The 27,979-nt window shown below is 45.3% G+C and overlaps 2 protein-coding genes across 4 annotated transcripts; one reads left to right on the forward strand and one right to left on the reverse strand.

Annotated features, from left to right (window-relative positions):
• Positions 1-567: 567 nt before the first annotated feature.
• AREL1 (apoptosis resistant E3 ubiquitin protein ligase 1) lies at positions 568-22,831 on the reverse strand. 3 transcript variants are annotated; one of them, XM_055715492.1, is made up of 20 exons: positions 22,721-22,831; positions 18,239-18,486; positions 17,027-17,086; positions 16,144-16,367; positions 14,245-14,482; positions 13,075-13,244; positions 12,842-12,995; positions 11,850-12,097; positions 10,243-10,320; positions 9,593-9,734; positions 9,064-9,185; positions 7,240-7,315; positions 6,761-6,870; positions 6,139-6,318; positions 5,843-5,968; positions 5,523-5,652; positions 5,383-5,441; positions 5,082-5,171; positions 3,939-4,114; positions 568-3,753 (listed from the first exon to the last, which is right to left on the reverse strand). In XM_055715492.1, the coding sequence occupies exons 3-20, from the start codon at positions 17,040-17,042 to the stop codon at positions 3,651-3,653; spliced, it is 2,442 nt and encodes an 813-aa protein (XP_055571467.1). In that variant the 5' UTR covers positions 17,043-17,086; positions 18,239-18,486; positions 22,721-22,831; the 3' UTR covers positions 568-3,650. The 3 variants fall into 3 exon arrangements, with proteins under 3 accessions (XP_055571467.1, XP_055571466.1, XP_027668355.1); XM_055715491.1 differs by having other exon boundaries at positions 12,815-12,995; XM_027812554.2 differs by lacking the exons at positions 14,245-14,482; positions 17,027-17,086; positions 18,239-18,486; positions 22,721-22,831 and having other exon boundaries at positions 12,815-12,995; positions 16,144-16,278.
• FCF1 (FCF1 rRNA-processing protein) lies at positions 22,796-27,374 on the forward strand. Its single transcript, XM_055715493.1, has 8 exons — positions 22,796-22,892; positions 22,981-23,048; positions 23,167-23,238; positions 23,446-23,594; positions 24,038-24,110; positions 25,014-25,101; positions 25,549-25,643; positions 26,743-27,374. The coding sequence occupies exons 1-8, from the start codon at positions 22,890-22,892 to the stop codon at positions 26,789-26,791; spliced, it is 597 nt and encodes a 198-aa protein (XP_055571468.1). The 5' UTR covers positions 22,796-22,889; the 3' UTR covers positions 26,792-27,374.
• Positions 27,375-27,979: the final 605 nt, after the last annotated feature.

The following is a 27,979-nucleotide window of genomic DNA, read 5'->3' on the forward strand; positions in this document are numbered from 1 at the left end:
AATCACAGAAATTGGATATTGCCCCTGAAGGCAACAAGCTGCTAATTTACTCATTACTCCGTATTTGTTAGCACGTACTTGCAGGTACATTGTTTCCACCCTGCAATCGGAAAGTATTTTATACAACTTAAAACTCTTCTCCTGGCTTCATCTAACCCTCTTAACGCTATAGTGAAGCATCAGCAGTACAAATACCTGCAGCTCAGAAAGTCAGGTAATACACGGCGAGATGGAAAAGTAATGGCACCAGCTGCATTATTAGTTTACGTAAGAGTCCTTAAAATACTTTCTGGCATTACCAGCTGCTTCAGCCCATATTCCAGCCTACTGCAGAGAAGTCTCACGGTGGTCTGTAAGCCCCCAGCCCAGAGTCCTGCCTCTTCCCAGAAGCTCACAGGTCCTGGGTTCAGTCAGGCATCCTGAAAGGCTGCAGGTGGAGAACCGTCCTCCCCCGGCTGCAGCAGACCTCAGCGAGACACCTGAAGACCTGGAAAGGCCCCTTGCCTAGGGACAGCACTAACCAGTTTGATTCCCTCTGTACCAAAAGAACACTGAGCTGAGAAGGCAGCGTTTTTAAAATATTTTATTTATTATACAAACTATTTACAAAATCAGCTACTACAACCGCAGGCTTCCAAATTTTGGCTGTTCTCTGCCAGCAATTCACCAGAGGGAACTAGCATACGACCTGTATCATCCACAGCTCCTGGTTTCTAAAAACACGCAACATGGCCTGCAGGCACAGGCTGAAGCCAGGCCCTCTGCACCTCAAAGCAGCTTCAGGAGATACGAAACCTGTCTGAGATGATACCAGGATCCTAAAGATTTCTACAGAAGGGCCTCTATTAAGTGGGAATAGAGTGGGTAAAAAGAAAAGTAACGAGCCTCTGCCAGAAGTAACGTACAGTACAGGTGACCAAAGCACATCCCCACTGCCAGTGTTAAGGGCAGCATAAAAAGTGACTGTCCTGGGAAAGGGTATAAAGCTAGAGACAAGTTTAGAAACATTATGATGGATCTCAGGAACACGGGACCAGCTAGGGGCCCGTGGAAACAATGGGAATGGGTTTAGTTGACTAAGCACCCATCACAGTTCTGACTGCACTTGTGTTAAGAACTCCTTGGCATCTGCACAGCTGCTAGGAAGCATGGGGTGCTGGCTGCAATGTGATGAGAAGCATTTAGGAACTCCTTCCAGCAGAGGAAGACTGCTCAACATCCAGCTACTTTATCCTCAGAATAAAAAAGTCCAGCTCAAGAGAAGAAGGGAGAAGATTCCTGAGGAAGATGTCACTGGCAGAGTTTACCCATAGCTGCAAGTCTGGAAACGCCCTCACCAGGTGAGACTGCAAGACAAGGCTGCAACATGGGAACAGCATGAAGCTATGCCTCTCAACAAACAGGAGTTAAGCCAAGCACCACCACCTTCTCTCAGTCCCTGGAGAAAGCAGTGAAGTGGTGGCAGGGAGAACACAGGAGCTGTACCTCTACCGAACATGGAAGCCACCTGTAGCGTAAATAAAATAGTACCGTACTCTCCACCCAAAGGAGGTCAGGACCTTGCAGAATGGAGCCCGCACTAGAAAAAGGGAGAACAGCCACTACTGAAGTGATCCATCAGAGCGCGACAGTGGCAACTCTCACGCTGGCAGCCTCCCAGCACCTTGGTGCCAGTGAGGGAATGAATTCACAAGGCAAAGAAATCCCCCTGAGTAGTCTCAATGTTCAGCTGGCTGCTTTTTGGCACCAAAATGGCTTATTCTTTAATGTACAGAAGTAACACACTCAGCCCAAGAATGGCTAAGATGCTGCCTTAAAAACATTTCCTAGATGTAGAATGTTTCCTCCGAATTCTCCATCAATTCAACTAAGCTATACTGGAAAAGCACACACAGTTATCTTAAAATATCCATACTGCGCAGAAGTCTGCCCAGTTCAGCCTGAGGATAGCAGAAGGGGACTGAAGAGGATGATGTGACTTTTCATCTAATAGCGTTCTAAAATTAGCTCAGGAAGGCCAGTCTGAGACTCCATTCTGGAAGAAATCCAGCAATTCCATAATCCAGGGAAAGCTTACGTTGCAGGTAATAGCAACACAGATTTCTCATACTTTGACTCCTGCATGCCTTTGACTCCTGACCTGAAACGTCTAAAAAACAGTTGAGAACTTTAAATATCTTGAATTTTGCTTCACTGAAGAACTCATCAAGATTCTCAGATTTCCCTTCCCTTTATTTCCCTGGGAAGGGCTGAATGGACTGCCAGCAACAACACAACCCAGTCATAAGCTCACTTCTCACGCTGGTCTGCCCACTCCTCTCCCCACAAGCCAGACAACAGTGAGCGCAGGCTGTTGAGTGATCACTTGAGTGAAGTTCTAGTTAACATTTTGTGCTGGAAAGCCTGCAGTACTGAACAGAACAGGAGGAAAGGAGAGCTGAAGAAGGAGGTGGAAAGACTGGGAAGACAGAAAGCCAGCTGCTCTCCAGGCACCAGCACCCCTCTGGAAACTCTGCCTGAAATGCAGGAGAGAGAGAGAGAAGCCTCAGGCTGCTGCATGATAGAGGTAGAAGCCAAGACCCTGTGGGATGCTGGGGTGGAGGCACCATGTTCTACCCGGTACCATCACCCCAACAACAAACACAAGCCCAGTGCACACTGTAGCTGCTTACTGACCTGTCCCTTACTACAGAACGTACATACCCTGAAGGTGAACGTGGGATAGGCATTGGTGCTCAGCATTGAGGGATCACACCCATGCCCATACTCTCTCTCCTGAGGAAAGGAAAAGAAGGCAAGGGCATGGGACAGCTTCCTGTGCAACATCAACTATCAGAAACATTCAGTGGAGGAGAAACTCCTCTTCCAGTTCATTTGCAGAGGCTCATTACCAGCCGCTGCTGGAGAAGGACGCTTCTGCTGCTGGACCCTGGTGGAGGTAGTACAGGATCACTGTCAGGGCCAGCACTTGTGCTCCAGTGAGATTGTTCTCCCCCTTGGGTTATTCCCTCCAGTGGACACTGCCCATTTTTCTCTGTGGCACAGGCAACAGCAGCATCCAGAGCAAGATGGAGAAGAACCACCAGAAACCCTTCTGGGTCAGGTGCTGGAAGGATGGACAACCCTATACTCCTCACGAGTCATAGAGTTAGATGAGCTAATCGGAGACATCACTGGGGGAGTTGAGCCAAGACATGGGAAGTTACTAAGGCTTCCCGTGAGCCAGGTTTCCAACAAAGCTCCATGCTGGTCTTCCCTCTTCCTGCCAGAGAGCTACAATAAAGGCAGCTCAGCGGACATCCTGCACCTCACTGTAACTTCTGCTTATAAACTTCATCTTGTCACAGAAGGATGGTGTACAGGGTGCACAGAAATCAAATGCAGTATCTTCTTGATGAATGCACCACAGTCCTTTCACTGTTTCATGTTGACCCAGAGGGAGAATGAGGGAAAGGAAAAAGATGAGCTCTTGATGACATATCTGGGACACAGAAAGGCCACGTGACATCTTCTAGATAACAAATTCCTTTACATGGAGTCTTTGCTCTGCTTCCATTGCCCATGTGAAGGGAAGGAGAACAAGCAGAGGACTGAACCTGGGTCTCGCCACGAAGAGCCAGGAGGCTAGATGGTCTCCTGGAAAGGGGAAATCACAGCATGCCAAAGCCCTCACAACCCTCGCTGATAGCTAGCTGCAGCATCTTGTGCACTTCTTCATAGGAGTCATAAGTAGGGAGGCACAGCTGGTTAAAACTGTAAAACAAAACAAAAATTCCATTCAGACCAGATCTGAGAGGTGACCATCTCCATCAGCTGCTTTTAGACGAGTTGACAAGAGCATCACACACATTACATGTTACACATTGCTTGCCCACCACAACTAGCTAGTCATTCCCAAAAGCACGATGCAGAATGTTCCACTGTCCCAGGATACTTGCCAAGTGTGGGCTGTTGGCAAAGTACTGTGAGTTGGAGCCGCAATGATCTGGAAAGATGGGCAGAGTGCAGCAAAACCTCCTGGGGGCAGCTGGGAGGAACCAGTTGTGAACTGCAAGAGCCTGGCCAGCTCTTCCTGTGTGAAACTGGAAACCACGGTCCAAAACCACCTCATGACCTGTTAGGAAACAGGAAAGGTAAAACCAGGTCAGCCAAGCAAATCAAATAAGCATATAAACGATTTATAGGAAGATCAGTCAATTGCCCTTGCAAGCAAGTACTCTACTAATAGTCACAATTTTTTGTTTTTACCAGGATGACACATAGAGACAAGTATTAGATAGTTTGTTCTTATCAGTTAAGAAATGTCCCACGCTACTACCTCCCACCATTCCTTTCTCTTAAAGCAGAAAGGCTTCTGCTCTTCCCACAGAGATTTTATTTTTAGAAATACCTGCATAGGCAATGAGGCAGGTCTACAATGCAGAAGCTCATTTTGCTTCATGCACTACGCTAATCTCTTACTTTATCACATCCTCTGGTACTTTTGTAGGAAGGTGGAACCATCCATGTTTACAGCCAGAAGCTTGTATTCCCAGTCTCTTTTCATCTTGGGTGTTTTGGCAGCTTCCATTATTTTTCTAAATGAAGCTGCTACCATTACCATACCCCTCCCACCGGGAAAGGCAGGGAGGGATGGAAACAATTACAGGGTACAAAATTAGGCTACTACATCAGTAGCCTTTACCACAGCACTGAATTGCAAACACTCCATGTGGGCTGCAATCACGATCTTCAAGCATCCCTTAGAGATCAGTGTACCACCGTTAACATCTTCAGTAGCAAGAATTGCCATCAATTCCTCCCGATTCCCTGCTGAACTGTATTTTGTTGGATGTTCTTACAAAGACCACTGCCGCTGATTTTTACCTCCTGGTAACTGACTAAGCATCGTCTCCACTCAGCCAGGCTGAAAGATCTCTCTAGGGGGAAACATTATTTCATAATGCAGGGAGTCCTACTCCTGACCCCTGAATCTTCCAGTTCATCTTTCTGGAAGCTTAATTTCCAACGAGGCAATCTGCCACTGCTGTAGTTGGGATAATGGGTTTCAGCAAGCAGGAGGGAGAAATCCTTTCATTTACCTTCTCACGGAAGTGCCAAGATCCTCCTACAACTACAGCATGTGCCTTGAAGTCACAGACACTGATATCTCCAGTACCACACATCAGCAACTGAAAAGCAAGAGACTGGAATCAGAAAGTCAGGAGCCCAGGAAACAAGGTAACAGCTACTGTGCAAATTACAAACATTTAAAATGCTTAGAGAAGAAACATTTTGACTTTATTCCAGATCCAGGAAGTGCTCTATTTGTCAGAGAGGAGAGGAACTTTGTCAGAGAGGAGGGGAAGTAAGAGTAGAGATCTTTAGGGAGGCAGCAATTACCTCAAGCTCATTCTCATCAAATATAGCCAGGAGGTTCTCAGGAACTAGTTCGTTAAGACCTGGAAGAGAAGAGCAGAGCAGCAAGTGCTATCCCCTGGGACATAAAGGCAGAAAGGAAAGGGTAGCAGACAGCATGTTACCTTTCAGGAAGTGATCCACCTCCTCTCTAACCTGATTGGCCAGCCTGTACTGCGCAAGCAGATTTAGATATAAGATTTTGTTTTCATTGGTCACTGGTACTTGTGCCCCTCCTGTCACCAGTTCAACTACCTGAAAACAGGAGAACACTTGACATGAGCAGCCTTCCCCAGACCTCAACTCCCAGCCAAAATAACCACAGGCAAGGAGCTACTGCCCAGAGTAAGCTCAGTTTTCTGGGGCACTGAGCCGAGTTCTCAGCCTCCACTGCTATAGGCAGAAGGGGTTAAACTGTCCCACCTTCAGGAACTGCCTCCCTCACCTTCTCCAGCTGTCCTGTTTTGCTATACTTCTCCTCAGCAAAGACCAGATCCATCTCACTCACATCATTGTTCAGTATGAAACAAACTTTGGATTTATAGAATTCTGGATCATCTGTTTCAAAATACTGTGTGAAAGAAAAAGAAGGCAGGGACATGGAGGGAATGAAAAAAAAAATATATACACTGTTAAAAATATATACACTGTTAACCAGGACTCTGGATCTGCTTCTACTACACTAATGTTCGACCTCTCCCCAGACCAATACAGGCTTCAGACGAGGCTGGGAAGGTTTACCTTATAATGCATGCGTAGTCCTATGATCTGAGCCAGGAAGGATCGGGTGAAGCGAGCTCGAACCAGTTGTTTGTAAGCACCTCCCAGAGATGATTCATAAAGACACTTTCCTACTAGGCGGCCTGCAAATTCATACACTTTGAGTCGTAAATATGTGGGACGCCCTGGATTTGGATGCACCTGTGAAAAGGAGGCAAAATGAAATATCCAAATATCAGACAAGGCTAGCACAAATAGCAAGTATGGAACCAGTTCAAGTCACTACATCTCTCAGGCTGCCCCAAGGAGCTTTAGTGTACTATCCTCAAAGCCAAGCAAGAGAAATAAAATACCTGAGCCAGAAAAGGATTCTGAAACATTCAAACCCAACATAACCTCTGGACACTCTGACATCAACTCCTCTTGCCCAGTCCACCCTTCCCTGTTCATCTATCCAGTTCTTTGACACTTTAATGTGTTAAGATCATCAAGCAAAGCTTTGAGAAAGGCACTGGAAGTGGCTGTGCAGGCAAGCTAAAGAATGGGTAAGGCTGCACATCGCTTAATAGCAGCAGCATTATTTAACCATCAGCACATCAATGCACACATTTCTGTGCATTCAGCATGGGAACTGCAGACTCACCAAGGCCTGGTTGTTATCACTAAAGCGGGTAAAGAGTTGATTGGTGGTATCAAATAACGCCTTACAGATGAGCTCAAACCACTCTCTTCGTGGACCTCCCCAGTCCAGAGCTACAAGATAAAAAAAAAGCTTGGTCATTCATGGGTCATTAATTTAAGAGTTTCATGCATGCTGCTTAGTATTACCTGACACGAGAGCCCATGACAGTGAGCAGCTCCATAGCAAAAAAGCAGTAGACAGGGACTCCAGCACTCTAGGTTCTTCCCCCAAACCTAATCCTAATACTTTTTATTTGGTCCCCATGTAAAGTAGGGATAGAATTGCAGCAGCAGGATAATTGACTAACATCTGTGAGAAAGTGAAAGGGCTGGAAAGCCACGAAGGATAGACATACTACAAGAAACCAGAACTTCAGACTAAAACTAATTCATCAGCATCCCTTTCATTTCCTTCCCACATATATTCACAGGATAACTCACCTTCTTCATCCTGAAAAATTACTTCAAAGTTTTTGCTCCAGTCAGAAACAGAAAAATTCCGTGTTGCTTTAAAAGACTGGAAAAAAAAAAAAAAAGAAAAAAAAGAAAATAGCAGCAGCCGTTACTGCTTGGCACCTCATAACCAATATGCAATCCTGCACATGTGGATGGGCAATTTAAGCAACACAAAAACCCAAGAAACAGTCTAGTACTCTAAAGTATAACAGTGAGAATTAGGAACTCCTAAGGTCTGATTCTTATTTGTCTAAGGTCACATAAGCCAATTCCTCATTTCCTATTATGAGACACATTATTCACACAAATACAGCTCATCTTAAAACCAGTGTGAGGTCTTAGCACAGCACAGATATAGCCCTCTCAGGGCTGCAGTACCATAGTTTAAGGTATGAAAGTGCCTGTGGGAAGAAGCAACTTCTGTAAAGCACTCTCAGCCCACGAGTTAGATTTAAAAAAGGAATGTTTCAGAGAGCATTAGAAAATAGCTTGAAGGTTTCACTGAGTTCATACTTTAAGCAAGTCACGATGCAAAAAAGTAACAAAATATTTGAAGTGTCTAGAACTTCCTGCATCCCAATTCTGGATTCCAGTTGAAGAAAATTTAACAAGCTATACAGCAGTCCTCAGTCATACAGGTAACTTTGTCTTAGCTTGTCTTCAAATAGGTTAGAGCATCACACTAGTCACGCCTCTGCACTAAACACACTGGTCACATTCATTGTGCCTGTCAACCTTGGACACTAAAGCTTACATCCATTATTACGGCACTAAATTTATTTTGTCTTACTAGGCTGTAACACCAATGCTCATGACCGTGCAGGAACTTCCAAAATAGTGGGGAAAAAACAGTCATGGAAATACTGTTTAGAAGTGAAGTCATTTTGTAGCAAGCTATTAAGAGAAACAATCTTGCAAACACTTCAAGCTTATACATGCAGAAAATATTCCAAAACACCAGGTTACTGAGTATAAATCAATGGAAATCTCAGCCACTCCTGCTTTCCCTTCTATGTTCTTTTCCATCTTTGCAACACTACTGTTGTGAGATGCGGGAACAGTAAGTCAGTGTACACCGTATTTAGAATGTCAGTTAACTGTATTATATGAATGACTCTTAAGTTCGATTTTAGAAACACATCAGCTCAGGTCAGCATCAGTGAAGCCTTAACTCAAGGACTCTACAGAATATTTTATCATCACACTGAACCACTACTAGAAGCCTGTTGATGCAGAGTTTCACGCATGCAGCTTAGCAACACCTGATTTGACAGCTTATCTCACTGAATGGCTCTGTACCAGAAAAACTGTAAATAAAGACTCAGAAGCTCTAGGTTCTGCACCCAAATCTGGTCCAGTTAGACATCTCCCTCTAGGCCTCATTCCCAATGTAAAGCGGGGACAGAACAGCACCAGCAGAATTCCTGCTTTTACAGGCTTTGCATGCATTTACCCTAGACATCTCGCAGGGCTTGATTTCCTCTGTGATGAGCTCCTTAGAACCTTACCAAAGCTGAAGTTTCCTGATTACTCAAGAAATTGATCTGATCTTACTGGCTGTAGAGAAGTAATGCAGGACCCCACACAATAAAAAACCTGAACACAGAGGAGCTACCTTGAAAATTTTTATGTGGGTTCCCCCCCACTCCCATCTCAAGCCATCTACTGGCATCTGTCTTGAAGCAGAAGGTCTAATGATTTTCAGCACGGTTGCCCTAGCACATGCCAGTTGGGATTTCTTTAGGCACCAAGCAGAAGGAAAAGCATGAAGAAAGCACCGGGTTTAAGTGAAGTGACCTATACACTCACCGACTCCAGCAGACAGTGACGGCTGACCTTCAGCGTGACCTTCGAATGAGGTCTTTTCATATGCACCTGACGTAGCTCTCGCTGAAAGAAGTTCACTTTGTCCTGGAAGGTCTCCGAGCCTCCTGAGAATAGCGGCAATTTGGGTCAGGCCTGAGATGTCAACACCGCAAAAATCTTGAAGGCATTCCTAAGACTAACTGCACAGATCAGCTTTACAGCCCAAGGATGAGTTTATTACAGCACGGTTTGGAGACAGAACTCCAAAGGCACTTTGCAGTTAGTCTTGCTCACATTCAGACACTCACAGGCGTTCTTTCAAAGAGCCTGACAGAAAACACGATATGAATAGGAACAGCTGGCATGATGAAATACATTCACTGGAAGCACCAAGAGGAATAGAACATGATATTCCAGGAATCAGAGTTTTCATCAGAGGTCATTGAGTGCTGGAAATCCTCATTCCCCAGGGAAAGTACCAGACTGAAGCGCTAATTTCCTGACTACTGTACCCACCTCACCACCCCTTTACCTATGTTTTTATGCAGAGAGCGAATGAAAGTGGCTGCCAAGATGTTCCTCTCCTTGCAGCTGAGCTCCACAGGGGGTTGGATCCCATCATCCACCACCAGTGTCAGTAATTTGTGCACAGGGTCAGGACCAAGGTATGAAAACTAGCAGCAAAAAGATGCAAGAAAGAGTAAACCCATCATGCACAAGACACAGTATGCTCAGCACAGAGCAACACCACCTGCAATCTAAGACTTTCTCTGCTCACCCATGCAGATGCAGCTAACAGGAACACTATTTCAAGCATTCAGACTCCAGTTAGGAGACTGCTTCAAACTTCACACCCTAGCCTAGGGGCTTCAGTGGACACAATCACAGCATTTTTATAGCAAGGTTATGAGGAAAAAAAAACCCAACCAAAAAAAGCAAAAAGAATCAAGACTTTTGCCTAGCACTGGGACAAAAGCCAGGAAGAAGTGATACAATAGGCTCCTATTCATAAACATTAGCAGAATTTAGGCACCGAGAGGGGTTGTGTTGATTTTTTTATGCAACAAAATGTTGCTCTGTGGGTGGAAGCCCTACTCTCCAAAAGGAAAAACGCTGTCGTTCACAAGGACCACAAGCTAACGACACAGAGGTGCAGTGACAGCTACATGGAAAGAGGCTCACCTTTGTGCCAGGACATACTCTAAAGGTGAAAAGGCGCCATGGAATGATCTTCAGATAAAATTCTTTCACTGAGAATTGCTGAGTAACAACAAGGAAAAGAAAATGTTAAAGGTCACACATCTGTTAAGGGCTGTCCCTTAAACATGAGGCATAGCACAGATCCACAAGGCCAGACCTCCCTCCACGCCCAGGGACAGGTTTCTGCAACATTTGGTGACATCTTCTGGCATGATACATAAAAACCTTTTATGTTATACAGAACTGTAAATTACCTGTCAGTAAGACTTTACTGCCTGCATTTATGATGCATGTGGGATCCCAGCACAACACAGATTTTACAGCAGTAAGCTGCTGCTTTCAGTAGAACATCACCAGTCTAACAGGAAGGTAATGTTAAGTACACTTGAGAGGCTGAATTCAGGACAAGATTGTAACGTACTGACAAAAAGGTTTTGGAAAAAGTCACACTAACAAAACTATTGCTGTTACTAGTCCCTAATTTTCAGAACCATTTCAAACAACTTTTTAAAAGCACTTGCAATTGCTAAATCCAGGAGATGTAGAGAAATTTCTTCTCAATGTATTTCTGCCAGGACAAATAACTACCAATTTTGGAACTGTGGCCTTCTGGAGAGCAAGCTAAAATGAAATTTTAGCATCTTTAGACAAAACAAAAACCCATTTCCTGCACAAGCCTGTTCTAGCTGTGATGACTGGAAAAAATGACGAGCAGCATTTCTCCAGAAACAAAGCTAATATGAAAAGCAATCCCTTAAAGCAATAACAGCATACTAAGTTATCTGCTGTAGCGGACAGATGCTCTAGGTACATATACAGATATCCAGGGATACAATTATGCAAGCAGGCAGCAGATTTCTAAATCTCTAGCAACACCCTCCATCCTGTAACTGTTTCACAGTCCTCTCTCTCTCAGAACAGCAACTCCTACATTAGTCTTTGATTTTGATATTTACCACTGCATTTTTCAGAATGAATTCAGATTGATAAATTAACAAAATGAATTTAAATTTATTAGAAGATTTAGTGGAATTTTCCTTCTAGTTTCCCTAAATGCTCATAGGCAATAATAAGGGGAAACAGTCCATTAACATATTCTTACTATAAGAGTTTCTCAGTTTCTCTTGACTTGCTTGAATTCTGTTTCTTTTACTTATACATTTATCCTTTGTCCTCTGATTACTTTTTTTTCTTTTCCCTGAAACAGTCAAGAAACAGAACAAAGACAAAGTCTGAGAATCTCTAAGTTCCAGTCTACAGGTACCAGAAATTAAGAAAGTGAATTGCAGGTCTGACCTGACCAGAACAAAGGAAAGGTAAACGGAATATCTACTGAACAATCAGGAAGAAAACTCCTAGTGCACTTTAGATCAGGCTTAGAAAGATGCATGGAGTCCTAAAACTTCAAGGAGGATTTTAACATTATTCTCAGTCATGAGCTCTGTGTTTGCTCTCTAGCCTGAGGCAAACCTTTTTTAACCAAATCTGAGACGCCTAAATCTGGAGCTAAGATACAGGGCACAAGGAAGCTCTTCAGCTGCAGTGTACTTTAAACGTGCACTCAAGAGTGGTAACTTTGTGATATCTACCTTAGGTGACACATAGCAGTACACTTTTTTAGGTTTCTTCACTTTCTCAGGAGTTTGGCTGTCAGAGGGAGAATCTTCATCTTCATCCTCAGTTGCAGTAGAAGGACGGCGCTGGGAGGAGCTCAGATGCACTGGTGGAAGTTGCCACTGAGTGTTGGTATAACTAGGAGCATCATAAAGGTAGGCTTCAAAGTAAATACTGACACCTGAGGTGGACACATTGCGTTCTACAATGTTCTTTTCATTCTCTGTGGGAAACAGATATAAAAGAGTTGTGTAAATCTTAATGGAGACCAGAATCAAAAAGTAAAGTGTCCACAGACCACCACCAGATTAGTTACTATGATTTTAAAGAAAAAGCTACACATCCAAAGGAAAACCTCGTCAAATAAACTCTGATAAAGAGAACCCAGGAGTGAGATGAAAAGATTTCCAAACAGCAGTTTGTGTCCTGGCTTCAGACAGTGACTGGTTGAATAAAAAAAGGAAAAAGGCATACAGAACCTCTCTCTCAGAGCACCAGCCTGAAGGGATAGCCACTTGACAGCCACATTGCGAACTGGCTCACTCCTGAAGAAACCAGGAATTGTGAAATAGTGAAAAAGCACATAAGTTACACCATATAGCTTAACATACAACACCTGACTGGCTCACTTCCAGCATGGCTCAGATGCCAAGTATTAGCAAGCAATAAAAATTGCCTCATTTCAGAGGTAAACCACCTGAGATAGGGGAAAAAACACATGTGATTTTATCCGCTGATGGAACAAGTGTATCAGCCTTCAGAGATGTCCCTTGCCAGCAGCAAATTCATTTACCTTAGCATTTTTAAATGAACAGGCATTCCTTGAGCAATAAAGCATGGCTAGCCTGTAGGGAAGCCACATTTGCTCTGCTACATAAATGTGCAAAGCACCTTGTAAGAGGACACCTGGACAAAGAATACTGAGTAGCTCTTGACTCACCACTTAGAACAATGATATCAAAATCACCATTGCTTATGGGCTGGTTCTGGTAGGAGATGCAGGCATGGAAACATCCCCTACGGTGCAAGGTGAGTCGGAAGAACACTTCACAAGTCTGCCTATCGGACACCACAGACTTCTCAAACACAACGTCAGAGCTCTCTTCTTCTTGAGGACCCAGCTAAACAGAAAACAAATTAATAATAGGGGGCTCTCTAGCTCACCTGAAGTCAAGCGGCAAGGGATAAGGTTGCGCTCACCTCATGGATGGAGAGGCTGTAATTGTGCTCATCTATCAGGGACACAGAATTGCTGGTGGGATTGTCATACTCATCTCTGGGAGCTATCTGCAGAGTGTGCTGCTGCCCACAGGTCAGCACCAGAGTGGAGAAATGGCAGACAATTTTGGTTTTGGAGGGAACCACCATCCCTGAAGCAGACAACAGTTTAGAGTCAAACAAATTGCAAGGTGAAGCTACAAAGAACAAAGGAAAAGCAACTAGGGGCACAATACCCTTGAAAATGGATCAAATCTAAACACATTCCATGCCCCTAAATTCAAAAGACAAAGTATCTGAGCACTGAAATACATGGTGTGGTGCACAGGGCTTGCCTTGGATCAGAAACTTAATACTGATAAAGCAAACCCGGTTAGTAGCCCTCTAAGGAATACTTTTTTCCATCATCCCAACCTTCAGCTCAAGAACTTGATCCCACTGCACGTATAAAACACAAGTCGGCTGACATCCAAGGAAACCTGCAAATTCAGCTTACCAAACAAACTTTAGCCTGGAGGGCATCTGAGTTAAACCTGAGCTGCTTCTTTCTGAAGGGGTATCTCACCAAACTTTGTGTCTATTCACAATGCAATGATATTAGAGCTACTTTCAATGAACATGCACAAAAAATATAAAAGATGCTGATTGGGGTCAATAAACAAAAGTAGAAGGGAACAAATTCAAAATGGATAAAAAGGAAGTGTTTTTAAAGAAGTGTATAACCAAAGGTATCAACTGCTTCAGAAGCTTAAAGAAATAAAGTAAGGTATTCAAAAGAGGAAGAGTCAAATCATGACAGCATTTCTAATTCAGATACAAATGAACTCAACACTCACAAAAGGCATTCTCTGACTACTAGATGGATCACGAAGAACTTGCTACAGAACAGAGAACGTGACAGAAGTGATTAGGGTATTTAAGCAGCACTAATGACTTGTTCTGTAAGACAATTTCTATTTCACCACGTACTGGCAGCCACAAGCACGTTTTAATCATGGGTCTACTGCTGGGATCTACACAAGGCAAGAGGAAAATGGTGTAGGGCAACTCTTTCCCTGTAACTTACCTATTTTAGCTGGAAACACATTTACCTAACTGCCTCCAATACCTCGAAATCTACTTTGAATCATCAGAGGGCCACTTAGACCTTACCTGGCTGGAACACCTTGTAGTAAGGGCTGTAGGCCACATTCAAGCCACCAAGTTTTACAGTGATCTCGTATCTCCCAGCCCTGCGCACAGTGAAGGCCACTTTCACCACATTAGAGTTAGGCTCCTGAAGAACTTCCTGGGTTACAGGAATATCAATTGCTAGCTCCACATGGCAGATGTGAACTCGCAGCCCCACAGTTCGGTGAGCAGGGAAGGGCTGCCCATTTTTATAGAATAACTGCATGGGAAATAGAGAAGTCCAGGTAAGCAAAAATGTGCAGCGCACAGAGTAAAAGAAAGCAAATTGCCTTGGGGCAACAAGGGCAAGAATCCCAGCTCGGTAAAGGAAAAAAAACTAACAGCCAGCTCTGTCACACAGGCTGTGTTTTCCAAAGCGAACAGGGCACAAGTGGGCATTTAACAGCCTCATGCTCTTTTGTGCTGGGGTTCAAATGAGTGCCCTGAAATGAACATCTCTAGGCACTTCTTCTCTGCACTGTTAGTGCAATATGAGAGCAGAAACCAAGAGGAGCCACTACGGAAAAGTAAAAAGGAAAGCTACATGCTTTCAGAGAAACAAGCAGGTCTTGCCCATTTGTACAGCTAAGCTGTGGAAAAGCTGTCACCAATTTGTTACAGAAAACACCACGGAGAAGATGCCGACATAAGAAGCTGACCCAGTGTGTACTGATAAGAAGCATCAGCATGAAAATGCGTTAGATAAAAATCACAGGCAGCTCAATCACAATCTGCCAGACAATTTCAGAAGGTATCACACCTCAACAAGTACTTCTTTCCAAGGGAAGAATTACACCTTGAAACCCCGTGTGCATGGCTCTTCAAGAGCCAGCAGCTTGTGGGCCAGATCCTGCCTGCCACCTGCAATCAGCCTGCAGTCAGCAAAAGGTTACTATTATTCCCTGTTTCTAAACAAGGGAGGGTGGGTGGCCTGAAGTAGTATGTATCCTGACTGTCAGTGAGAGAAATCAGTGCACCTAACAGCTACTGTTGATGAATAAAGGGCTAAGCAAACGGGAGACAAGCATGAAGCAGAAGGACTCACTTCTGGAGCTGCCATGAGTGAGAGTCAGTAAGGTGAAGGGACTATATTTAAACAGCAGGAACAGAACAAGACCCTTTCCCTTTAGCTCTTTTACACTGCCTGCTTTGGACTTAGAACTCCTCACTCATCCTCAAGCAGAAGGGTTTTCTTTATCTTCCCAAGAGGGATAGGTATGGCAACTTAGATGAACCTTTCTTCTTATTTTGATACCCTTCTGGATAGGGAAGGTGAGGCAGAAAGGTGGGCACATGAGCCCAACAAAACCTGTTCAAACTTCTTCCATGTAATGCCGAACTCCCAGCGTTCAGGCCCCTCTCCCATCTTACTTGTATACTTGTCCCATTCCCCTAGACTTGGCGTTTTGGGATTGGAGGGAAACAAGACTCCTTGGCAGGCTTTTCCAGGTCAGGCACAATAACAATAAATTTTGGAGGAATGGGGAGCGGCCATAAAGCACTAAAGCTCTTGGGTTGGTAAAATGCCCATTCCCACGCTCCTGACTTCAGCTGCACAACCAAAAGAAAGATAGCACCAAGTCTATTAAAGACAGGCTCAGCCACTCACTTCCCAGTAAAGGAAGCATTAGACAGGACAAGCTTGGTCTCCTCCGGCTCTTCAGAGGATTCTAATCAGAGGGAGATAATACTTTAAGGAGGGCAAACCTCAGATATGTGCTTACAGAGTTCTGCAACACAGTTACGGGGGCAGAAGACAAACAGATAGCTTTCCTACTCCTTGCTTGGAGCTTGGGCCCAACGAAACACATCTGTAAATCCCACCCCTCAGACCTCTGCTTCTGCCCCCAAAGCTGTATGGAAACAGAAATATTCCCTTACATGCACTCGGAAGGCCATGCTATGGCCCACCTCATAGGGGTCCTTCCAATCCCAGGAGATTTTGCAGGACCGGGGATCCAGGTAGTTGCCTCGCACGTAGTCATAAATAGTTCGCTCCCCTCGGCGTTCCCGGTCCTCATGCTGAAGGAAGCTGACTATACGTGCGGCAAATTCAAAGAGGAACTTAATGGTGAAGAAAGCTACCACAGATACCGTGATCCCACCTGCAGCAAGGAGAGAACAGAGGGAGGTTGCAGCAGCATGGCTGAGTCAGGCACCAAAATCCCCTCCGCATAAGCCCAAGATGCCTTTTATTAATGACATTCTACTCTACTGCAAATTAGGTGTTTAAGGCAGAAGCTATTGTGTGAACATTTATCATTTGTGTTATGCTACAAGTAAGGTTAGAGAGTAGCAAGTCCCTTGAAACCCTGCAAATGACTGCAAACAGAGGAAATAGGTAAAGGTGGTACAGAGCCTCAGGTATGGCTAGCAGACATCCCAACAGAAGCATGGAATTTCCTTTGAGTTGCAAATCAGAACTACAGAGGTTCCTTTAAGGGAAACAGTCATATAAGCACACAACCCCTGCACATCACATTAAGGCTGAATTAAGAAGCACCATGGAGGCAACAACCCTGCACTAGTTCTCAAAAGAAAAAGTAAGGGGATGGCTTGGGAATGAGGTCAATGGAAGGATTTTAGGAACAAGAAGAATGATGGAGAGGCAAGTCTGCCAGGTGGAGGGCACAGTGTGGGGTGACAGTAACTTCATGTTTGTTAGGTAGACTCTGCACTATCATGAAAGCAGAGGCTTTCAAGAAACCCTTCTAAAGCCTATGGAGAGGTCAACAAATACAATGGCAGCCTTTCCTTCACTTACCAATAATGTAAAACATCAGGTCCCTTCGGTGAGACACACAGCCGAGGATCACAGCTGCATCTAGAACACAAAATAGGCCAAGTCCAGTCCAATGACTCTTCCTCACACACATTGGCCTAAATTTAATCTAGGATTCCTCAGGCAAGTACCTATTGATCATCTGTCTTCCTCTCCAAAGACATCCCTAAAGCATTATTGCGTAAGACTGTGAAATAGACAAATAGCACAGCATGCTACAAGGAATGGGTCTCCCTCCATCACAGATTCAGAGATCTATAGGGACAACATACTACCCTCAGAAAACAGTGAAAGCAGGCTCTGGGTACAGCAAGAAGGAACTGCTTTTTGCAGGATCACCAACTTCAACAGCAGCAGCTAAAAGCCATTCATCTAAACACACCCACTTGCTTCTACAAGTTGCAACGTTGACTTCCAGTCTGCACATCACAGAGCCACCACCGAAATGGAAAGAACTTGGCCCTCAACCAGCAACCTTAGAAGAAAAAGCTATAGAATAAAAGGGTTGTGGACATCCCCATTTGTTCAGAACAAATAAAATCCTTCTAGGGTGGAGCAGAATCCAGTTTTTGCCCTGTAACTCTACGACAGAAAGTACGAATGCAACTGCACAACAGCCCACTTGTATTTTCCTACTCACTTCCACAAAGTGGAACTCACTCAAAGTGCTGAAACTCTTGCTGATCAACACATAAACTAAAACCTTGGGGTTTTACGCTACTAAGATTACCGCAGTTTTTAGAGACACCAACCTAGAATCAAGTTTTCACTGAGGGGACTGCTAAACAAACATGGAGTGAAAAGACCGCACCCAGAACAACAACATGCTGTTTGGTTGATAAGACACAGCTGACAGATGGAACAAGAGCAGCAGCAAGGAACATGTGTGGCAATTAGACAAACAATTTCACATACATTAATGCATACAATGTAGCTCGCCATGTCACCATTCAGTTAGTGAGAAGGTACATTGTGCATTCAAGCTGCTTTTTCTTTTTTCTTTTTTTTTAACCAAACACAAAAGGGGAGTTATTCATCAGTCATCTCAACAGCAGCAGCAATGGACATCAGCATGCAGAAAGCTTAAATGAGGTATTTCCCCCCCAACAATAGCCATGACTTTCCAGCCCAGCAAATCCCCTTTGCTGGCCTCCACAGATATTCCATCGCTCCAACCAAAGAGGATCCACATACCTTTACACAAGTGCCCATGTTCTAAAAGCCAAAAGGGGGGTACCCATTCTTCAGCATCCTTCCTCTTTGTGCCCAACACTGGGGCAAATGTCAGCAAGAAGAGGCCATAGAGATGATGATGAAATTCCTGGAACTTGCATCACAGAATCACTGCTGAAAGGTGAGGACCCGAGCACAGCAATTCCTTCCTCTTTGTGAAAAAGGATTGTCCTGCAGTGCTGCTCCCTGTAGCTTGTTTGCTAGGTTCCCTGGAAATGGAAAAGGAGAGAGAAAAGTTAGATCTCTCCATTGTTGTGAAGAAGTCTAGCAAGTAGAAACATGTGAGGGCTGCAAGATGCAAGAGTATCACCAGACATCGTATCCATAGGAGAGGTGCTATACAGGTATTGCTGTCGATGAGGTCCTAGGCTTCACCGTATCCTCAAACCCTGCCCTGTCACAATCTCATTTCATTATATGACCCCCCGAAACCAGCAGATTCAAGATGGAACAAAGTATGTCCTCCTCCATAGGTTTCATCAGGCTCATGGGTTTCATGGAACAGCTAAGAACCTGTGCTGTTCATGAGGAGTGCTAAGGATCGGTACCACTTCAAGACTTCAGATCCCACAAAATGCCATGTACTATTCTCAGACTGATTTTTCCCAGATTTAGAGGGCTATTTACAGTAAAGCTTAAAAAAAAGAGAAGTCTTTGAAAATTCTTGGACCCCAAATCAAACCAGGTAATTTTTTTTTTGCTGTTGTTTTAGGTATTCAGGAAACCAGTATCCTCATAAGGCACTTTGCTATCCACTAAATTACAGTTTACTGCCAGGAGTGAGATAAAAGAATAAAAATCTAATAGTAGCATACAAAACCCAGGACACATGCCAGAAGAAAAGCCATAGAGCCTACACAGTTGGTACGCAGAACACAGATTATATAAAGGAGTGAGAATGAAATGAGCAGACCCAGGCTCATCACAGCAGCTGTCTGTAAAGACAGTCACCTCTTCTGGGGATGTGATGTGCTCCTCCTGCCTGCCATACCACCACCTCAGCTGCCACTTCCTCCCTTCTCCCCCCTCATCTACCTTCCTCTTCAGATGTCTCTTATGTCCCTCCATCCCAATAATCATACAGATCTGGCTGCCTTCGTACACTTCCACTAAGCTTTCTAACACAGATGAAAACCGACAGCTAAGCCTGTGCGGAGCTCTTTGATTGCACTGCAGAAGCAGCCAGACTCTCACAGTCTTTTCATCCCCCACATCTCAAGGAAAATCCCACCCACCCAACTATTTTCTTCTTTCCTCTGCTTGAGCAAACAGTGTTGCAGTCCCCAGGGCATAAATTCTCATTCTCCTCCTAGACAAAGTTTCAGGTTTCTAAACTCTTATCTCTGAGTATTAAGGATCACAGAGCCAGCAATTTCCTTGCTATTTTAGCTCTTTCACAATACATACCCAAGATGTGCTACAAATGCCTGGTTGAAATTCTACTCCAGCTTGGCCTGGCTGCGGAAGGTGTGTGGCTCCTTCCCACACAGCTGAGGAATTTCACAGAAACTTATCAATATTTGGGAATCTATGAGATCTCCCTCCAGCACCTTACAGAACCAGTCTCTTCATGTCACCAAAAAAACGTGACACAAAACCGGCCCTGTGGGTTCAACTACCCAAGCTATTTCTGCCTCTAGTTGGCAACTCTTTCCCTTCTGTAAAGCATACCACAAGTTACATAGCCTCTCTCTCTCTCAAGCAATAAAAAGAGAAAGACCCATAATTTCAGTTACAAGCATTTTAAAGTCAATTGAAGCCTGAGTCTTGATCAGGGTTGCAGAATTTCAGAGCTCGCTGGACACAGGGAATTAGAACTGAATCCCTCAACCAGCACAGCAACTTCTCATTTTATTATCTCTGCATGAAGTGGTAAACAAGACATCAAATCAGGCAGCCACCAGAGATGAAGTGCCTGTCATACAATCAACCTCCTTCTAACATACACGCTGCCAGCAGCTTTAAGGATGCTCTTGCAGCTGGGATACATCGGGGTAAAGAACCTCGTGGCAAGTAGCTGGTATCCAAGAGATGTTGCCACTCATGTATCAGAATGCAGATCTAAATTAAAATAATATCCGCGTTAAGAATTGTCAGCTTACACTCTGGGAAAATAGTTCTGAAAATCAGCAATATCAGGTGCCAACATAGCCAAGCTGGAAAAAAAAATGCTGAATTGTCCGACAAGCCTTAGTGATCTTGATCCAAGGACAGAGCAAGCAATGGTCTCCTGCCACCTGCAGGGAACATGGGGATTTGGAAAGCTTCACCTTGACTCAAGGAGAAGTACTGGCATAATCAGGATAGACAGCATGGAATCATAAAGTAAACTATATTAGTGCCATTGCTTCTCTCAAGTCAGCAAGGAAAAGAAATCCAGTAATGGGCAATATGTCTTGTTTCTACTACAGCTCTGCAAAGCCAGAGGAACACAATGCAAAGCTCCAGAAGGAAGCACAAGTGTAGCTGCACATACAAAAATAACTATATAACGCATTCACACATGGCTACAGCTACAAAGGCAGTCATGAGCACGCTGTACAGAACTGATTTACTGAGCTCATTGGAAATCTATTGTGCCTACTGGGTTTTTTGGTGCTTTGATAAATTTAGCTTCCTTTCTTCTCTCCCTTGACAAGCTCCAAAATTAAGAAGAAAGATGGCTTTAAAACCTTTCTGCAGGTTGATACTACCTCATACAATCAAGATGAGAGAACATTTCATCTCCGTGCAGAATGTCCTCTCGATCCATGTGCACAGATGTCCACCACCAACAGCACATGCATCTTATGCCACGCACAACACAATTCTCTTCTGAATGAAAAGGCACAGTATTTTCTCACACGAAGTAAAGCTTGCACAAACCAATGGACAGGAATGCCCATGGAACCCAACTTTAAAATACAACTACAGAAGTCTGAAGAGTCAGCGCAAAAGGCACTGAGCAGGCTCCAGTATCAGCTGTCAAGGACAAAAGCCACATCAACAGCCAATGTCCACACAGAACAGTCACTCACTCATCAGGGCTGGAATTTGTCATATGCATTTACACACAAGCCCAATAAAATAGTGGCAAGAGGAAAAAAAATATAGGAGACTTGCCAACTGCCTAAGTCTAGTGAGTTTTCATCGCAACTGAACCACCACCAGCGCTGTCAGCTCCTCCCATCCTCCTCAAACACAGCCAGCCAGCCAGATGGCAGCTTTCAGGCCAGTCTCATCTTGACACCAGATCTGCTCTCCAAACCACAACATTCAGCCACTTGCCACCCTACATGCCCACGAGGAAAGCATATCACTCCCCTCATCCTTGATTATTTCCTTCACCCACACCTTTTACATAACTTAGGCAGCATCAGGGGAGCTCCACCAACTACATTTCATCAACCACCAATTAAGCCTGGTACAATCCCCTGGGTGGACAGCTCAGCCATAGTTTCCCTAATGAATCCAGTCCTTCCTTAAGCCTAATTTTCTTCCTCATTGTCAGAGCCTCAGTTCACAGTTCTACTGAAGCCAGCACTTCAGGAAAAAACTCTCGCATATTAAGTACCTCGTTGGCCGCACGGCTGATTTTTCTGACCAGCACACCAGATAAAACCGGTTGCATTTGGAAGATACCAACAGCTACCAGTTCCCACTAATCCCAGAATCTTGCATAAGAAAGATGGTAACAGGGAGGCCTCTCTCACCCTTTCCTGCACAGGGCACTAGAAACCAAGTGCCCAGGACTAGTTTGAGAACTTGGAGAACATCTTACGTGTGCAGGAAAGGTATTTTGAGCCAGCCTACACTATTACAGCTGCAGCATGCACAGCTGAAGTGACGCTCATTGGCTAGGATGATCTCGGGTCACAACTGTTGATAAGATCTACAGATAACGGCAGCTCGCTGCTCTTCATGAAGTTCCCGATCCAGGGCGCAGCAAAGCCAGCATTACGTTAAATCTTCAGAACTCGCCAGCCCAGCTTAAAGCGGGCTGAAGACCTCCATGGCCCGCCAGCCCCGCAGAGCGGCACAGCCGGCGGGAAGGCGGCCGGCCGGTGCGCTGGGGCTCCCGTCCAGCCCGCACTGGCTGCGGCCCGGCCCGGCCACCAAACCCCGCGGCCTTTCCGCCGGCCCCGCTAGACCGACGGCCCCGCGCAGGCGGCGCAGCCCAACGGAAAGCGAAAGCTGGAGGCCGCGGCGGGGCAGGCACAGTCAGCCCCTCCCGCTCACCCCGAGCCGCCCGGCCCCGCCGCGGCCCTCCCGGGGCGCCCACCCGCCCAGCAGCCCCAGAGCCGGCAGCGAGGCCGCCCGCGCATCCCCCGCTGCCACCCGCGGCCGGGCCGGCACCCCGGGGGCGAGGCGGGGAGGCCGGGACACGCCTGCCCCGCCTCGCCCCACTCTCCCCGCCGGAGCCCGCCCTCCCGTTTCCCCGAGGCGCGGGAGGGGAGCCATTACCGAAGGCCCCAGACGCGGCGCCGGACCCGCTGCTGTGCGCGACCGGCACAGGCTGCCGCTGCCCCGTGCTGGCGGCCGGAAGTGACGCCACTGCCGGGCCTTCCCGGCGGGGCGGGGCCCGGGAACGCGCCGTGACGTCACCGGAGGTGGCGGCGGCAGCGGCGGCAGCATGGTGAGCGGAGCGCGGCTCAGGGGCGCCGGGCGGGGGGTGCTGGGGTCTCTGCCCGATCCGTCACGGCTGCGTGCCTGTCTCGTTGCAGGGGAAGCAGAAGAAGGTGCGGAAGTACGCGGCCATGAAGCGCATGATCAGCCTCCGGGACCAACGCATGTGAGTGTGGCTGCGGCGGGGCCCGCTCCCGGGCGGGGCGGCCATCCCGGGCCAGGCCTCTCGCCGTGGCCGCCCTTCCCTGTCGCGCTCTCCCAGGAGTGCCTCTGTTTCTTTGCAGTAACGAGAAGGACCGGGCGAAAGGCCCGGTGAAGAAGAAGGAGGACCCGAGTGCCATCAAGGAGCGGGAGGTGTAAGTGCTGCGGTGTTCGGGGGGGCCGGCCACGGTGCCCCAAACCGAGGGGACTGGGACTGGGAGATGGTGAGAGGCCCGATGGGTCACCGTGCCACGCTGCCGTGTGTTATTTCTGCTCGTTACCCTTCCTTTATTCTGTGCAAGTTCTAGGATTGGATGTTTTAATTGCAACTAACTGATTTGAATTCTTTGCTTTCCTGGCAGCCCCCAGCATCCCTCTTGCTTGTTCTTCCAGTATAATACCCAGTTGGGACCCCCTTACCACATCCTCGTTGACACTAACTTCATCAACTTCTCCATCAAGGCCAAGCTGGACCTAGTGCAGTCGATGATGGACTGTCTCTATGCCAAGTGTGAGTGTCTGCAGTGCTCGCAGCTTCTTCTGGACCATGTAGCACCATGGCGTGCACGTGATGTGCTTTATCGGCCTCACGCCACTAGCTGAGGATAATGGAAAACTTGAAAAAAGGGATACATGCCATAATCATCGAGCTCACTGTTCATGGCAGTGGTAACCCTGGAACTGTTTGTGGTTTCAGTCAGACAGTGGTCTTAAATGCTAATCTCAACAAAGGTAAAGCATTAGTAACTTAAAAATCTAAAATTGCCGTGGCATGGGCAAACTCAGTGGCTCTACATTTCATCACTTTGCAGTGTTATTTGTTCTCATAGGTTTAAAACTGTAAGTGATATGTTATAGAATTCCATGGTAGATAGTTCCTGGGCATGTGGGTAATATGCAGGGGTCTGTGAAGAAATACTGCTTGCTTTTAATACAGGCTTTTTTTACGTGTAGGTATTCCATGTATCACAGATTGTGTAATGGGTGAAATTGAGAAGTTAGGGCAGAAGTACCGTGTGGCGTTAAGGTAGGTGCAGGGTGTTCTTTTCCATTTGTGGAACTTAATATTTTAATATAAACAAATGAAAAGCACTTTTCCATGATGGTGCTCTGGCAGTAGAGGGTGTTGCAGAGTCCCAAACTAGGTTTTCTTTCTCTGGCTGTACGAGATCAGTACAATGGCGTGAGTTTTAGATTTTTTAAAAAAAACCTGAATGCTAAGTGTGAGTGCACAATGTTGATCTGTAAATATTTTTTACTCCTATGACTTTCAAAATAACTTTCTCGCGTTTCTCAAAATATATATATTTTTTTTTATTTACAGAAATTTCTAAAAATTAAGAAGTGACCCAAGTTTTATGGAACCCTTCACTCATGCCTCATGTTATTCTTATAGGAGTAGGTAGCATGTACTAATAATCTAGAGCCAGGTTATTGCGTGATCTGTACAAAACTAGTCCAATGTAGTTCATGCTGTCCCGGTGTACCAGTCATGTATTGTTCTTTACTTTTTATTTTGGCCCGTTGTGTTGTAAAGTATCTGAGTGCATCCCTTAAACAGCTTTGATGTTCTCTTTCAGAGAGCGAGTGAAGTGTTCCTATATGCATGATATGAACGGTCAGATACCAGAAGTTCTAGTTCTTCTCACAGATAACTTGTTTCAAATGACTTCATTAGGCAGGAGCCTAACATTGTAGGGATCTTGAATCCAACTAACAAGTAACCTATAAGAATTAGCTGAACAAATTTCGTTCTTTTTTTGCTCCTTATTTCAATTGACCTGTTGTGTACCTTTCACTCCATCCCTTCAGCCTTTGTTTTGAGAGTAACGTGCTGTATATCACAGAAAGGGGCATTCCTGTTCCTCCATACTGTGTTATGGTACACTCCAGCCTAATTGCTGTGATGCTGCCTTATGTGTCCCCACAGAATTGCCAAGGACCCTCGGTTTGAACGCTTGCCATGTATGCACAAAGGGACCTACGCAGATGACTGCTTGGTACAGAGGGTCACTCAGGTATTTCTATTTCTGAAATTTTCTTTACTGTGCTAACATACTAAAAATTCCTGAACCTTCCTAGTTACTGATGACTTAAATTTCTCACAGACTAACTGTAAAATCTCACTACAGGACAGTTTCAGTCCCTAGCACAACTTTATTTGAAGCAAGGTATAGTCTTCCCTGAGCATTCTTGTATAGGACAGCACCAAGAAGCACTTGGGGTGGGAGAGCTGTTGGCTGGGAAGGCTGGACAGACTTTGGATGTTTCTACGAGTGTGTTTGGATGAGCAGAAGGACATTACTAGTCTGCTATGGAATTCTGTACAAGTCCTAGTTACACCTTGCGAAGGGCTCGTAGCTCTTGTGTTAAATGAGCCCACCCCAATAGAAGTTTTTGCTCAGCTTTGCCTCCTTTCTGTGAGTTCACTGGTGTTGAATCTTGACTGGCTTCTTTCTCTGCAGCACAAATGTTACATTGTGGCCACAGTGGATAAAGAGCTCAAGCGGAGAATACGAAAAATCCCAGGAGTGCCTATAATGTACATTTCCAGGCACAGGTAAGGGGCCTCTGACAGGGAGGAACACCACCTGGTACGATCTTGGTCTGACAGGGTGAGGCCAGTGTTTCCATAGATCAGTTCTGCTTACCAGCAGCAGGACTACCAGGCAGATGCATTCTACAAATCGTGAGGAAAAGAACCTTTCTTCTTCCACATTCTATTTGGTAGCTTTGTGTACCCTCAGCTATGTGATTTAATTTGTTTCTTAGCAAAAAACTAAACCAACTCAGAAGGATACTAGTGCAGCAATTTCAATGCAACAGATTTTTCCAGTACCTTCAAGTACTGGCTTACTTTATTATTTTTTTTTTATATGCAGTAGGACCAGTGATCTACTGTAAAAACATTTGTTTAAATTCATCTGTTCCTTCCAAAGCACTCGTAAAGCCTAGACTAAGAAGTCTTTACTCACCTTTGTCATATACAGTGTTGTAATTTTTCCTCTGCATAATGTACAGCCCAGCAGATCTATCTTGCATCAAGCCTATGCCAAATTGTTTCACAGTATGGTAGATCTGTTTGGTAGCATGGTAAGGAGATAAGTCAGGGTGTGGAGAGAAAAGGGCCAGTGTCTTCAGATTGGATGGGAGAGATACTGGAAAGGAGGCACTATGCTAGCAGTGGAGACAATGAGTCTAGTAATGCAGACAAAGCAGTGTATCAGAAATGTATAAATATACATAAATATGTAAAGTCTTAACTGATCTATAACGTGGCTCAGAAGATTTTTCTCTCAAAATGTCTTTGCCTCTTAACTCACTCTGGCTACAAATCATAAGTTGAATGGCCAAAGTTTTATTTGCCATGGTGGCTGGCTCTTGAATCCTAAGTCAGATCTTATCACCAATTTTTTTCCTTCTCTGGAGACAATGAGTTTTTGAGATGCCCAATTTCTGAGTTTGAGGTGAAGGATAACAGCAGTCTTATGAAAGTTTTTCACTTTTGGAAGTAATATTTTCTTGCTGGGTATCTGAACTGCAGATAGAAATGCGGCAAAGCTTGTTGCTGTTCAGTCTCCTGTAAGCCTGTTGCTGCATGGGGAGAGTAGAAATGTGGAGCAGGTTGTCTTCATAGGTTTTCCCTCCTTCTTTCTCAGATACAACATTGAGAGAATGCCAGATGATTATGGAGCACCTCGACTCTAATCTGTTCAGCCAAGCCATCAATGCCAGGACTCAGAGCCAGGATAAGGGTCTCTCTCGTTCCAGCCCTCCTGCTTCCTTTTTTTGCTGGGACTCTGCACATAGGACTGTGGGTGACATTGGACTGACATCATAGCCTTGATCTTCCAAGAAAAAGCTACTTGGAAGAGTCTGGTTTTATTCATCCTTGCTCTGACTTGGCCTGACTACCTACAGCTGGGAGAAGCACATGAGAAATAGAGGACAGCAGTGTCTGGAACATACTTAACTCTCTCTTCATTGGGATCATTGGAAAAAGTGATTTCAGCATTCTAAATTAAATATTGGTGATGCAACTCTGGCTGAGAATGAAACCACAGATACTTCAGAAGTTTTTTTATTGCTGCACCTGTAGATGGACTAATACTCCTCTGGGAAGCTCCCTCACACCTGTGCCATGAGCAAATCAGAATCTGCATTCTGGAGAAAAGGCATCAGATCTGCACCAGTTGGTGTGCCTTCTCTGGGCCAGCGGTCTGGAAGATTTTAATTCAGAATTGATAAGCTCTTACTCAACTGTACAATGAATGAAGTTCAGTTAAGTGTCCTGCTCAGATTCCTGTGTCTGTACTGGGTTAGCTGGCAGCCCGGTCCTTTTGCATGCAGAGTGCTGGCAGGAGGGCAAGGTTGGGCCAGGACAGATCTCTCCCTCGTGTTTGCTTGGCACCTATGCACCTCAAAGCCTTATCCCTTCCGTTAGGTGTCAGGGAAGAGCAGGAAGGTATCAGACTGTGACAGGAAGGTGTCAGACTGGGGAAGATATTAATGTGGGCTTGAAGCAGAGTTGGGGGGTGGAGGGGGAATCAGAGCAATGGCAGTGGATCAAGAGTCACACAGACCTGCAGCATTTGCTGCAGGGAAGGAAGTGGTCAGAGGAGGGAGGAAAAAGAAGTGGTTAAGCCACATGGAGAAATGCAGGGGAAAAAATACTTCAAAGCCATGACTTTGCATTCTCGTATCTTCATTACTTTTTAATTTTTAGCAATATAATTTGCTCTTCTGATCTCTGCGGTGAAGAGAATTGTCTTAAGACTGAGAGACAAGAGAAAATATATGAGGGTCACAAGGAGCCAACGTGCCAAATCATGCTTCCTGGCCAAAATGCTGGAGTTGAGCTATAGTGAAGGGGGAGAATTAAAATCTATATTCTTG

Source organism: Falco cherrug, chromosome 7 (assembly GCF_023634085.1).
Source record: "Falco cherrug isolate bFalChe1 chromosome 7, bFalChe1.pri, whole genome shotgun sequence".
Taxonomy (NCBI): Eukaryota; Metazoa; Chordata; class Aves; order Falconiformes; family Falconidae; genus Falco; species Falco cherrug.

Excerpts from the sequence above, each read along its gene's own strand:
- FCF1 (XM_055715493.1), top strand. Across the intron at positions 23,049-23,166 it reads AGCCTCCGGGACCAACGCAT|TAACGAGAAGGACCGGGCGA; the intron begins GTGAGTGTGGCT and ends GTTTCTTTGCAG. Across the intron at positions 25,102-25,548 it reads TGGTACAGAGGGTCACTCAG|CACAAATGTTACATTGTGGC; the intron begins GTATTTCTATTT and ends CTTTCTCTGCAG.
- AREL1 (XM_055715491.1), bottom strand. Across the intron at positions 10,321-11,849 it reads ACTGCTATGTGTCACCTAAG|CAATTCTCAGTGAAAGAATT; the intron begins GTAGATATCACA and ends GTTGTTACTCAG. Across the intron at positions 6,319-6,760 it reads GTGATAACAACCAGGCCTTG|GTGCATCCAAATCCAGGGCG; the intron begins GTGAGTCTGCAG and ends TCCTTTTCACAG.